Source organism: Podarcis muralis, chromosome 2 (genome assembly GCF_964188315.1).
Source record: "Podarcis muralis chromosome 2, rPodMur119.hap1.1, whole genome shotgun sequence".
NCBI classification, from domain to species: Eukaryota; Metazoa; Chordata; class Lepidosauria; order Squamata; family Lacertidae; genus Podarcis; species Podarcis muralis.
This window is the reverse complement of record NC_135656.1, coordinates 101,255,550-101,269,341: the sequence shown is the minus strand read 5'-3', so window position 1 is coordinate 101,269,341 and position 13,792 is coordinate 101,255,550. Positions and strand designations below refer to the sequence as shown.

At 42.1% G+C, this 13,792-nt stretch overlaps 1 protein-coding gene across 4 annotated transcripts in view; it reads left to right on the top strand.

The window, feature by feature from the left end:
- PTPRG (protein tyrosine phosphatase receptor type G) overlaps nt 1-13,792 on the top strand; it is a 538,165-nt gene that overhangs the window by 267,898 nt on the left and 256,475 nt on the right. For all 4 annotated transcript variants that reach the window (XM_028719555.2, XM_077925092.1, XM_077925090.1 and 1 more), the window contains exon 3: nt 9,381-9,560. In XM_028719555.2, the coding sequence (XP_028575388.2) occupies nt 9,381-9,560 (180 nt within the window). The remainder of the gene's footprint in view (nt 1-9,380; nt 9,561-13,792) is intronic.

Sequence of the window (13,792 nt, the reverse complement as noted above, 5' to 3'; positions counted from 1 at the left end):
AAAAATAAAGAACTGGAGTTATCCATGTGCTGTTTAGCATATTATTTGCTCTGGTTCCTGCTGCTTTCGCATTAATGGCAGGGCTGTGGAAGGAATGCTAATGAAAGGCTGGCTTAGGGAGTATTAAGTGTCATTAAATAAGAGCTGGCAATTGCTTGTAAAACATCTTGGGAACTATTACATTTCTGAATATTAGAGTGAGGGACAGTTGGACTGAATAATCTGTTGTCACATCGACACTGTTTAGAGCCCACAAGCTGGAATGAAAGCTCCCTCCCCACCCCGCTTAAAACTATCTGCTCGCAGTCAGGTCAATATTTGGCAAATGCTAATTGCTCAGGTGTTGCTTGTGATCTGTCTCAGCAATAACAGCCTCCAGTTGTCTGTTTTGTGCTACTTTGTTGATCTGAATAAAGACCAGCTGGAGAACTGCATGAGACAAGGCAAGCAGTTAACAACTAAGTGATCATTAGTTTGTTCCTTTTAAGAGAGAAACACCCGGCTTTCTGAAATGTTAAGAAGCTGCCATGCTAATAACTTCTTGATTTGCGCCCCCCCCCCCGAATTTGAAAGTATATCCAAGTGTTACTCTGTTTTGTCGCTTTGGTTTTTTATAATATCGCTTTGGAAACATCCATCAAATTGGTTGTTGCTTTTAAAGTGTGTATTAACAGATGGACCTACCGATTTAGGAAATGTAAGATAGCCAGGTATTAATAGAAACTGAATGACAACATATTCTGCATATGTTCAGAATTGGTTGCATATCCATTTAAAAAGGTAAAGGACCCCTGACAGTTAACTCCAGTCCCGAACGACTTTACTGGCCGAGGGAGCCGACGTTTGTCCTCAGACAGTTTTTCAGAGTCATGTGGCCAGCATGACTAAGCCGCTTGTGGCGAAACCAGAGCAGCACACGGAAACGCCGTTTACCTTCCCACCGGAGCGGTACCTATTTATCTACTTGCACTTTGACGTGCTTTCGAACTGCTAGGTTGGCAGGAGCTGGGACCAAGCAATGGGAGCTTACCCTATCGTGGGGATTCGAGCTGCCGACCTTCCGATTGGCAAGCTCCAGGCTCAGTGGTTTAGACCACAGCACCACCCACGTCCCCTCTGCATATCCATTTAGGTTAACAGAGAGGGGAAATAACAAAATGGTAGTATGATTTATTACAGAGTAGCTTTACTACCACTTTGCAATATTATTTGTCGTCTCTTGGAGATGAGAACATGGTGGATTGAAGACGAGTGTTAGGAAATTTGAAAGTGAAGGATGCCACAAATTTAGATTACTTACAGGAGCATTACAAAGATGTCTCTAAATGTAGCATGAAGGCTGGCATATTCAACCTCACCATGTAGGAATCTCTTACAGATGACTGTGGCACATGGATACAGGCAGTCAGGTCATATATCTACAGCAGTGACTAGAGAACAAATAACCACAGGGAGGAGTGCAGAAAGAAGGAACACCATGGTACATCATCAGCACAAGCGGATGCCTTCATCTGCCCCAGCTGCAACAAAACATATCTCTCCCATATCAGGCTGTACAGCCACAGCAGGCGTTGCAACTCTCCAGTGGTTTGACTTCACCCCCAAAGCTGCCCTCCTCCATTGTCTCCCAAGGCAGACGGATGCCTGCCTCCCAACCAACCAACCAATCAACAAATCTGCATTCAGAGCACTTTTACATGACATGAACTCCCATTGCTTTCTCAGAAAAAACTCTGTGGTTTTGCTTTGCTTTTTGGTATTTTATTTTTAAAGTCCTGGTACCTTTATTAAGAAATGCAGAGGGGTGGGAAATTGCACAGACACACCTCAAGAGACAGCTAGGAAATAACTCTGGTGAAATAATCGGGTTTGTATGTTTTTGCAAAAATGCAGGAAATTATGAAAAATAGATGCCGTAAATTGCTTTAGTCACAGTAAGTTGCTACTGATGTTCCTATTTGATGCAATAACTTATTCTCCTATTCGCAAAGTTCTGCTTATTAATTTTATTGCTACTTCTATGCAAGCATCGTTCAAATATGTGCACGCTCTGTGAAGCACAGACACCAGCTTCCATCTTTTTCATTGTTTAACGTTTGTGATACCCAAATCCACCACATTTCACTCAACTGATAATTATACAGCTTACCAGTGACCAGTGCTGGAGGATTTTACACTGAGGCAGGAACAGAACCAGTACATTTTTACTCCGCTTATATTTATGCTCCTCATAACTTTCCATCTTCCTTTGTTTGCCTCTATGGCTGGCTGATATAAGCACCAGAGAAGTATCATAGTATTTCCAAGACTTAAGCACATGGTCAGCTGCTTTGCATGACACGGTAAGCCCAGCTATGGTTTACAAGTACTGTCTGAATGTCCAGGCTCCTAGAGAAGAGCTTGCAGCTGCATTGCTTCTCACTAGTCTTCTTAATATTTTTTTATTTTAAAATGTGACACTAGACTGACCTAAACCAAACCAAACCAAGCCAACCTGAGCTCATGGTTAAGCTTTCTCCCCACTAACCATGAGCTGTGGCCAAGTATAAACTCTGCCAAGAATCTTGCTGCAATGGGATAAAAAACAACAACTGGGAGAAGCAAAGCAACTCCCTCTCTGGTAGCCAACACATTTAGGCAGCTTTGGAAAGCTATAATAAAAAGTGTGCAGCGCATCCCACTTTCTTGGGAACTGTATGATGCAAAGGTGCTATTGGCTTATGGAACTCACGTGACCTTTTTCTTTTAATTCAGTTGGAGAAGTATGCAAGCATAATAAAAGTGGAAAGTAATTATGATACAGTAAAACCCTCAATGGCATTTGTGGTTTTTAAAAATATTTTATCAGGAAAGCCATATATTCAGAGCTGGCTGCCTGGGAAGTAGGCTTCTCAAATAAGCATCAATGGCTTCTGTTTATCAAATCTGTTCTGCCTTGGGAGGCTTTGGGGACACACTCGTCAGGAGGCAAGGCTCTCAAAAAAGAGCCATATGATAGCAGGAAAGTCCTGGTTCCATAATAGTTTAACCAAGTCCAGTGCAGTCTAGCGGGCAAACTATATAAAAACACTACAGCCACACATTTTGTCTCCTAGACAGTAGGATCCTTATGCAAAGATCACGCCTGCTTTTCTGAACTTCTGGTTGTCACTAGAATCAGATGATTTGGATGGGTGAAGATATGAACTTAATTTGTTCCGGAGGTCCGTTCTTAACCTGAAACCGTTCTTAACCTGGTACCACTTTAGCTAATGGGGTCTCCCGCTGCCGCCGTGCGATTTCTGTTCTCATCCTGAGGTAACGTTCTTAACCCGAGGTACTACTTCCGGGTTAGCAGAGTCTGTAACCCAAAGTGTTTGTAACCCGAGGTACCCCTGGATACCCGAGGAATCCCAAAAGGGTAGTCTCTTTGATAATATTTGAAGTCTAAAAGAATTTTACATGCATGTTAGGAATTTTTATCCTTAGATTTAACTAATATAGCATTACTTGGCCTAGAGCAAGGTACTGATGTATCGAAATAAAGTTCAGATTTCAAGCGTGGTGAGCAATATAGCACAACCATCTCTGTTAAGATACTCTGAATGTGGTAGTAAGTAGATAACAAAGGGTGTGTGTGTGTGTGTGTGTGCCCAGGACAACCCACAGTGACTTACAATAAAACAAATAAATAGACAATAAACCCCACATGCATACATTAAAACCAAAAGGTAAGAGAAATAAATTGAAAACATCCCACCCACTTCTAAAAGGCCACAGATAGTTAAAGGTCAAAGGCCTGGGTATGGAGGAAAGTTTTTGGCTGGTGATATATATATATATATATATATATATATATATATATATATATATATTTGCTTTCGTAGATTTTCACGGGTATAGGTATGCAGGTTTTGGTGTCCTCGGGTGTCTTCCCGTGTAAAAGTTGGGGTGTCTAGGCGACGTTTCGACGAGGTCTCACTCGTCATCTTCAGGCTGGTGCTTTCGGCTTCTTGTTACTGGAACAGAGCAGGATCTCAGTGTTTGAGTTCCTATAAATACTGTTGAGGGGTGTGGTGTATAGCCTCCAATGTTCTGGGCCGAGAGGAAGTTCCCAGGCTAGTGTGCCTTTTCTTCTTTTGTTCCTTAGTTGCTTGAGGGATATCTTCAAAGTCAAAGGCTTTAGCAACTAACCCACACCTAATGACCCACCTAAGTGGTACTCAGGATATCACTCAAGAAATCACTCAAGATATCCCTCAAGCAACTAAGGAACAAAAGAAGAAAAGGCACACTAGCCTGGGAACTTCCTCTCGGCCCAGAACATTGGAGGCTATACACCACACCCCTCAACAGTATTTATAGGAACTCAAACACTGAGATCCTGCTCTGTTCCAGTAACAAGAAGCCGAAAGCACCAGCCTGAAGATGACAAGTGAGACCTCGTCGAAACGTCGCCTAGACACCCCAACTTTTACACGGGAAGACACCCGAGGACACCAAAACCTGCATATATATATATATATATATATATACGCGGGTGGCGCTGTGGGTTAAACCACAGAGCCTAGGACTTGCCGATCAGAAGGTCGGCGGTTCAAATCCCCGCGACGGGGTGAGCTCCCGTTGCTCGGTCCCTGTTCCTGCCAACCTAGCAGTTCGAAAGCACGTCAAAGTGCAAGTAGATAAATAGGTACCGCTCCGGCAGGAAGGTAAATGGCGTTTCTGTGTGCTGCTCTGGTTTGCCAGAAGCAGCTTAGTCATGCTGGCCATGTGACCCAGAAGCTGTACGCTGGCTCCCTCGGCCAATAAAGCGAGATGAGCGCCGCAACCCCAGAGTCGGTCACAACTGGACCTAATGGTCAGGGGTCCCTTTACCTTTATATATATATGTGTGTGTGTGTGTGTGTGTGTGTGAGAGAGAGAGAGAGAGAGAGAGTGAAGCGGGGGAGAGGGAGAGAAATTTACATAAAACCTTTCTTATGGTAACAAAACAAGTTTTGAAATGCAGTAGCAATACTTGGCTCTGGACAGTGGTCTGTTTGAATCCTGCTGCCACTTAATGATGAAAAGTGCCACATTTTGAGGCCTAGAAATAAGAGTTTTGTAAATTTGATAAATTCTAATGATTTTTTTAAATTAAAAATTGCCAGTGATCACTTTAACAGCATGCTTAAGTTGTACTTCCATGGTGGCACTTTAATGCTGCTGCTACTGTTGCTGTTGTTTTGATGCCACTCTGTAGAACTTCCCAACATGCAAAATGTTGGTATCAAAAGTGAAGACATTTGATTTTCTCATACTATTTGAAACCGCATGTTCATGGATATATTGCCAGAGTCACTGTCAGTCAAAAATTTTTGTAAACTGATATGAACATCTGACTTTTTAAACAGACCAAAAAAATGGCATTGCTGTTTCAGTGGGGGTTCTATCCACCCCCCCACCCCCCGGTAAATGGTACTGAGTATCTTTATGGTGTGACAGATCTGGCAGATACGTGGTAGATTATCTCAGCGGCCCAGATGGAGCGTCTGCCGCTTTATCAAGCAAAATGGTTGGACAGTTGCAAAGTTATGTGAAAGAAGGCTGCCATTTTACCATCCTGTTCTGCCAAACTAGCAACTGTACGTCCCCAGCTCTTGGCTTCCTCTAGACAGAGCCTTAAGGCCTGGTTGTCTGTGGATGCGCATTAGTGCAGCGGCACTGCCAAATTGAAACTTCAAAAATGAGAGGAATTACCGGACTGTGGTGTCCTCTATTGCTGAGCCTGCAGGGTGATGTGGAATTAGGCATGACCCTACAGCTGCAACCAAGCCACCTCCTGACAGCCTCCAGCTAGTTTTGATAGAGTTGTCCTTGCTGGTACTGCCATCTGGGTTCTAAGCAGCAGCACAATAAACCCATCTCCAAATGACACAGAGAGAGAACCAAAGGAGAAATAACTTGCAGTTCTTTTGTAGGGATGTTCAGGAGGCTTAAGGTAAAGGTAAAGGTACTCCTGCCCGTACGGGCCAGTCGTGTCCGACTCTGGAGTTGCGCGCTCATCTCGCTCTATAGGCCAGGAGCCGGCGCTGTCCGGAGACACTTCCGGGTCACGTGGCCAATGTGACTAAGCTGCGCTGGCGAGCCAGCACCAGCGCCGCGCACGGAAACGCCGTTTACCTTCCCGCTTAGGTAAGCGGTCCCTATTTATCTACTTGCACTTAGGGGTGCTTTCGAACTGTTAGGTGGGCAGGAGCTGGGACCGAATGGTGGGAGCTCACCCCGCCGCGGGGATTCGAACTGCCGACCTTACGATCAGCAAGTCTAGGCACTGAGGTTTTACCCACAGCGCCACCCGCGTCCCATTCAGGAGGCTTAGTGAGTATGAAATATGTTGCCGTTTTAGTCCAATTTTGTGATCCCGATTTATATTACTCCGATCTGTACTGCTTGCCCTAAGGACAGGCTCCCACTCCCACTTCCACTGGTTTGGCTTCCCCTAATGTAATAATTGTTCTTTAACTGTAGTGGTTGGCATAAAACGATAGGGCCATTTTGCCAATGCTACCGTTGTAAGCTGTTGTTCAATGTACAAGTGATTGAGTTATCCCGTTTCTAATGAGATCAGCATAAAAGGAGGAGAGAGAGTGGTCATCAGAACACCATGGTATTTAGAGCAACATTGTTTGTGCAAGCGTGCAAGTTAAATGGGAAAGAAATGCCGTTTCTGGGACTGCTTCCATTGGCAAATCTACGATCCACATTAGAAAGCTCGTGAGAAGTAAAAGATACCCAGTCACTTGGGAAATGAAGAGCTGCTGTTGTGTAAAGAAATGTTCAAGAGAAGAAACATTTTATATAAATACAAACAGATAATTAGAAAGATAATGGAAATGAAGAAAATACAAGTGTCTGGGTGGTAATGCTACTTTTAAAATTTATATATTTAATCTACAAGTTTTGGGGGAAAATATTTGACTAGGATGTCTAAAAAAAGCTCCTCAAAGGTTTATATTAGCTTTAATTAGATCTAGACAGAATTCATTATTTTTAATGGCTTTTCATCAGTGAGCTGAAGTCATTGTTTGAAATGTACATTAGCAAGTAGCAAAACAAGCTAATTTTTTTTGTGGGGGGGGGGGGGCTTCTATTTAAAGTCAGCCTATGTATTAAAGAAGCTATTATTAAGACTACAGTTAGAAAGATGATTTTATCTGAACTATGAACACTGGAGTTGAAGGTCTAAGCAAGGATTTTTCCCTCTCCTCCATATGGAGGGAAGCAGTATTTTTTTAAATAAGGAAAGAAAAACAGAAAAACAAAAGTTTGAAAAGAGTTTACAGAGGACTTGGAAAAGAAGAACAGCCTTGGTATATTAGGCCAATGGCTCATTGAGTGAGCTTGCTGCCTCCAGCCGCTGGCTGTGTGCTAGACCAGCCTATATTGAGGACGTGATCTGGAAACACATTTTTTGAAGCATAGCATGGGGACTAACAGAAGGACAACAAAAATGGATTTCACTGGCCGTTACGGTCGCTAAGAGACTTAATGCTTCGAGCCTGGAAGGATAAATACTCACCAACTATTACTCAATGGTCTGAAGTCCTTAGTGCCCTTGCTATATTTGAACATATTCTCTGTAAACACCAACTTCATTTGGATACCTATCCGGACTATATCAATCTGTATGTGTAAATTAAGGTGGATGCATTGATGCTTATAGTATTCGTAATGTGAGCTGACAATGTGAGCAGTGGGATATTTGAAATTCATTTCTCCTGCTGCTTTTTAAATGCTTTATTATTTTCCCATTCCCAGCTCCATGTCAGCAGAATGAGTTGATGGCTCCACCCCTTGATTTAAGGCAGGAGCAGAACCACTTTATTATTAAGGTTTTATTACTTTATCTATTACTTAACTTATAAACTGCCTTTAAGAGCGCAATTGCCCACCCAAGGCAGTGTACAAAATTCCATAAACATATAATAATATACAGAACCTTCAGTTTAAAGCCACTTTACACATACCCTTAACATTGAGCAATAGCAATGACCATTCATTAAATGAATAAAGGTGGGTTGAAATAAAAATGTTTAAAAGATTTCTCATGATATTGACAAAGATGGAAACACACAGGTTTCCTGGGGGTGTTTTAATGCTTTTCTTTTTTAAAAAATAATAATTATCAGAGTGATATTTACATACCTTCCAATGTCCCAATTTTCCAGGGACAGTCCTAGAATTACAGAAGCCATCCTGGTTTCTGATTTGATCCTGGAATGTAATGATTTCCTTTTTCCCTCCCTTCCATGTCTCAGAGAACAATTAAAAGTGCTGTGTGTGCGTGTGTGCTGTTTTTAACATTTTGAATACCCACTATTAATTTTCAAGAGCAAATGATTGGCAGTGTCATCCTGTGTACTTTCTCAAGTGTCTAATGCTGAAGAAATATATATATAGTGTAGAATGGCAATCGTACTTTGATGTAGGGAATAGGCAATCAATACCTGCAAACTAGAAAAAGCATTCTATTTCCTCCCCTAATGATATAGGGCTGTTGTTGTTTGGCAAGACAATGGTGTTTGGAGCATGAGACACTTAAAAAAAGAATTAATTTGAAATCTGTAGCAGAAGATCAGTTTCAATTAAAACTTCACTTGAGTGTTCATGGACAGAAAAGCTAGCCGTTAGCTCTAAACCTTCTAGCACTTAGCAGTGAATACATGGATTCCATTGCAACCAAATGTCTTGATTACAAACTTAATAAAATATCTATATTTATTGCTGTTATATAGTTTTGAAACAACAACAAACATTTAAAATTAAAATGAAGTCCCAAGTATTCCCCCCCCCCCTTATTTTTGACTCTTGATGGCGGGGGGGGGGCGGGATTCAACATAGCGCTGAGGAGATTGCTCTGTCAGTGCAAACATTTATGCATTTATGATTGAAAGGTTTTCCCTCTCCCGTGTGTTGTTCTTGGGGTTATCCGGACAAACCCCCAAGTCAGTTGAGGGGGCATGCAGAGGGAGGAGAGAGGGAAAGCCCCATTGCACCAGCAGATATCCCTATGTGGGCTTCTGCTTGCTGGACTAGTTAGTTGATTCCGCCCCTTAATATTTGTTAGCTGTAACAAAATGTCTGCTCATCAGTTGGATTTGTAAATGGCTTTGGTTCTGATCTCCATCAGTAGGCATATTTTTGGCTTTCTGTGGGATAAAAGTTTTAAACTAATTAAGAAGTGGTGGTGGAATGTTCTTAGAAGCGAAATTCCAATAATGATACAAAGTATATTAACAGCTGGAGAATACCTTTGTAAATACGGTGATAATTTATGTCGTGTGTTCGTTTCATAACTCAACTTTACCATCTTGGCTGAGCCGTCACTACAAAGTGTCCTTCCTCTTTTGAAACAGGTGCATATGGTCCTGAGCACTGGGTCACTTCAAACGTGGATTGCGGAAGAACTCAGCAGTCTCCCATAGATATCGTAGATCATCAGGCACATGTTGGAGAAGAATATCAAGAAATACACCTGGTTGGTTTTGATAATGAATCCTCTAACAAGACATGGATGAAAAATACCGGGAAAACTGGTGAGGACTGCATGATTACTTTCTTATGGTTGATTATTTGCATTTTCATTCATAGTTAATTATAAAGGCCATAATTATATGGCCAGCCATTCATCCACATGGCTAAGAACTGCATGGAGAATGAACGTGTGGCTATGCCTGCTGGCCCCACTCCATCAGCTTTGCCTTACTGGGCTTGACTCCCATCACCATTCACACATTGGGAAAAGGACATGTACCGGGCGAATCCCGTGCTGTGTGTTTGTGTGTGTGTTACGCATGATGTGGAAGAAGAAGAAGAGGAGTTTGGACTTTATACCCCACCTTTCACTCCCCTTAAGGAGTCTCAAAGCGGCTAACAATCTCCTTTTCCCTTCCTCCCCCACAACAAACACTCTGTGAGGTGAGTGAGGCTGAGAGACTTCAGAGAAGTGTGACTAGCCCAAGGTCACCCAGCAGCTGCATGTGGAGGAGTGGGGAAGCGAACCTGGTTCCCCAGATTACGAGTCCACCTCTCTTAATCTCTACACCACACTGGCTCCCTATGGGAGCATTGGAACCCTATGGAAGGCTCTCTTTTTACAGAGGTTTCCCTCCAACAAAGGGATGGGGTCAGCAAGTGTGGCTCTACTGTCTTGCTCTATGCAGTTCTTAATTGCAGGAGTGAACATCAGAATAGGAGTTATGAAGATCTCCTTTTCTTGTTTTTCTCTAGTTGATTCTCAATATGATGCCCAATCTCTACTGTAAATATATCCCTAGTTAGGTTGCTAATCTTTATATCATATAAGGACCTGGGGGAAAGACTATGCAACCCAATATCAAAGAGTGTAAGACAATGAAAAGACCAAAGATGTTCTGAAAGTTGGGGGTGGTTGTCAAAATAACTGTCTATAGTTGTGAAATCTTAAGGGATTTAAAAAACCAAAAACAGGCAGAAATAATATCCCTGTGCTTTTTAAAGATAGCATTGTTATTGCTTGCTTCTTTCATTGTTATATTCATAGGTTTTCGTCATAGTGCTTCAGTCGCACTCAGTTTCCTGTGCTGTCAGGTGTAAAACCTTTAATACAAGATGCTTCTGGCCTTGTTAGTGACCCACAAGGGGCTTAAGCCATGTGGCAAAATACTCTTGTGTCGCCCATACTATTGCCTGGAGAAAGCAGTGGCTTTTAGGAATACAGAGATAGGTTGGTCAAACAATTAAAAAAGTCACTATCCTGAGTTAGTATTTTTTTTAAACAGAGGTTTTATGTTTATTTATTATTAAAGCTACTCTTAAATGGCTAAATCTGAAAAAAAGATTTTCACATTAGATGCAACAGCTGCTTAGTTGTTTATACTAAAAACTGCAGTGAAATCCCATACCTGTCTCTGCAGAAATAAGTCCCATTGAGATAAATGAGGTTTACTCCCAGGTGGGTGGATGCTGGATAACATACCCCATTGAACTCAGCAGTAGGCTCAGTAGACAGGTATAGAATTGCACCATTAAGCACACGGAACCAAAGTATACTTTGTAGGAATTGTATACACTGAATTGCAGTGAAAGGGAGAAAACTTTAATGTGGGTCGTTAAATCTTTTTTTATTATTATTTCGTTCTACTTTATTGATTACTGCTAACTATACTTGTGAAAAGAGAAAAGCTTTAGTTGTTAAAATAAATATCTCATTTTTTCATGATAAAATTCAAGGTCACTTCCTGTTCTGCTTATTTAACAGAAGACCAACGAAGTAAGTTTCATGAGAGAAGAATTATGTATAGGGGAAAAGTTGTGAGTATAAGAGTGTGGCTGATACAGAAATAAATAACTGGAAGACAGTATGGACTCCTTATCAATGGAAGCTTTTTCTCCAGTCCCAAAACATTCAGCATTCTGTGGCCACTGATATGCTCAGTTCTCATTGGGCAGTTTTTGAAGTCTTAGCCCCCCCCCCAAAAAAAACCCCCAAGCCTCCTGGTACTAATGTGTGTGCATTAGTTCTGTATTAGAATATAGGATATGCATGTGTCGTCGTCCCTCCGTTGCCCCCACTTTCATTCCTCATAACTATGTTGTGTGAATAGAACTATGTGGAACAATTCTCTTTGGGTCTGTTCGTAAGCAAGTTCTGCTGAGTTCAGTGAAACTTCCCCCTATGTATTTGCGCATAAGATTATAGCTGTAGATTTCCACTCCTAAGGTCTGTAATGCTTTAGATCTTTTTGCTTGCACTTCCGGTCTCCAAGCAAAGCCCTGAGCTTCCTTTCCATATAGAGCTTGTAGGCTCAAAATGTTTGCATGCTCCCCACCCCCCGCTTTTGTAATTACAGAAACTGCTATTTGGATGTAGTGTGTGCTTCTAAATATTTATAGAAACTTCTGCATTAATAAAAATCCAACTAAATAGTTTACTGCTACGTGCCAGAAGAGTTTGCATCTGTATTGGCGAGAGTCCTTTTTTGCAGCAAAATTTTCTGCAGTGGAATTTTAATAGGCAGTCCAACATCCATTTATACAAGGGTGAGAGGGCAAAGAGAATATTTAGTGAAGCCACATGGGGCTTTCTGGAATCCCAAGGCATCAAGAATGTGAGAACTGAGCTAAGGAAGGTGCTTACCCTTATCGAGTGTTTCAGGTATTGCAGGACTGTGGTCAATGCAGCAGGTTTTTCTTAGCCCCTAAGCAATGTGAAATGAAGTCCATGTCCCTGCTGTGTGCATTGAGCAATACTGGCTTGGACATAACTGGCAATTATTCTACCCCCCCCCCCAATTGATCTGATGGTTCAGTGATTTCACTGCAGCAGTACCAAGTTGGCACTTTGATTTTATTTTTAACTTGTCCTCACTGCCTTTTGAATCATAAAAGAGTTGGAACAGACCACAAGGGTCATCTAGTCCAACCCACCATGGGGCTTGAACCCGTGACCTTGAGATTAATAGCAGGGGTAGGCAACCTAAGGCCTAGGGGCCGGATGCTGCCCAGTTGCCTTCTAAATCCGCCCCGCAGACGGTCCAGGAATCAGTGTGTTTTTACATGACTAGAATGTGTCCTTTTATTTAAAATACATCTCTGGGTTATTTGTGGGGCCTGCCTGGTGTTTTTACATGAGTAGAATGTGTGCTTTTATTTAAAATGCATCTCTGGGTTATTTGTGGGGCATAAGAATTCATTCCCCCCCCCCAAAAAAAAAATAGTCTGGCCCACCGCATGGTCTGAGGGACTGTGGACCAGCCCACGGCTGAAAAAGGTTGCTGATCCCTGCCTTAGGGCCTCATCAAACCTAAATCCGGCCCTGATCAGGAGATGAGGTGAGGAGGTTGGTGCAGTGTTAATGCTCCCGCAGGAGCACCAGATTGGCTCCACTGGTGCGTTTGTACCTCACCAGCCTAACTTCTCCTGGCAAGCAACAACAACATTACCACAGGTCCAGTGAGCTGTAGCACAGCAACATGCCATTTGCTGCTGCATTTCAGCAATGTAGTTATGTGCTTCTCCTTGCCAGAGGATAAGGGCTTGGATCTGATGTTAGGGAATACAGCCATAATAGAACTCTAAATTAAAACCACTAATAATGAAGGTGCACTGGAGTAAGATTGCTTATTATGTTGTTACCCTAAACGTATTTACTTTGAAATAAGTTCAAATTAAATCAATGGGACTCAATTCCATATGCAGGCATACAGACTTGGGGGTTAGGGTATGACAAAAGAGTTAGAACTTTAAGATAGTAATGTTAGCATGGATGGAAAAAGAAGGTCTTAAAAAATATTGGCAGGCTTTGCCCAGACACATAAAAAAACTGGAACAAATCTCTTTTCTAAGGTGGTAGGTTGATGAAGTTTGAAAATTCCAGGTTTGAAAGGTTGTCATGTAAACATGTTTAAATAGGGAATTCCAAAGCCTGGTAAAATTTCCATACAATAACAACGACAAGAAGAAAAATAACTTAAACGGGGGAAAGGAGACATGGATTCTCATTTCTAAGTTCAGTATAAGGTGGGCTCATGGCTAAGTGCCTTCAAGTGTGGGGGCCTGATATCAGTGTCCCCTCCATAGTGGTTAAGAGCAGCAACAGGACCATCTGCAGCAAATGCCTATGAACCACCCACCTTTTTTATCCTCCACAACCACAGAGCATCGTGGAACCATCAAAACAGCTGTTTTCCAACTGTCCACTGATGCTGTCCTGTAAATCAAAGCATGAGGACACGTAAGGGAGGGAAGGCCTGGTACAGGGTGGGTGTCCCCAGGTGGCCTTGTAGAC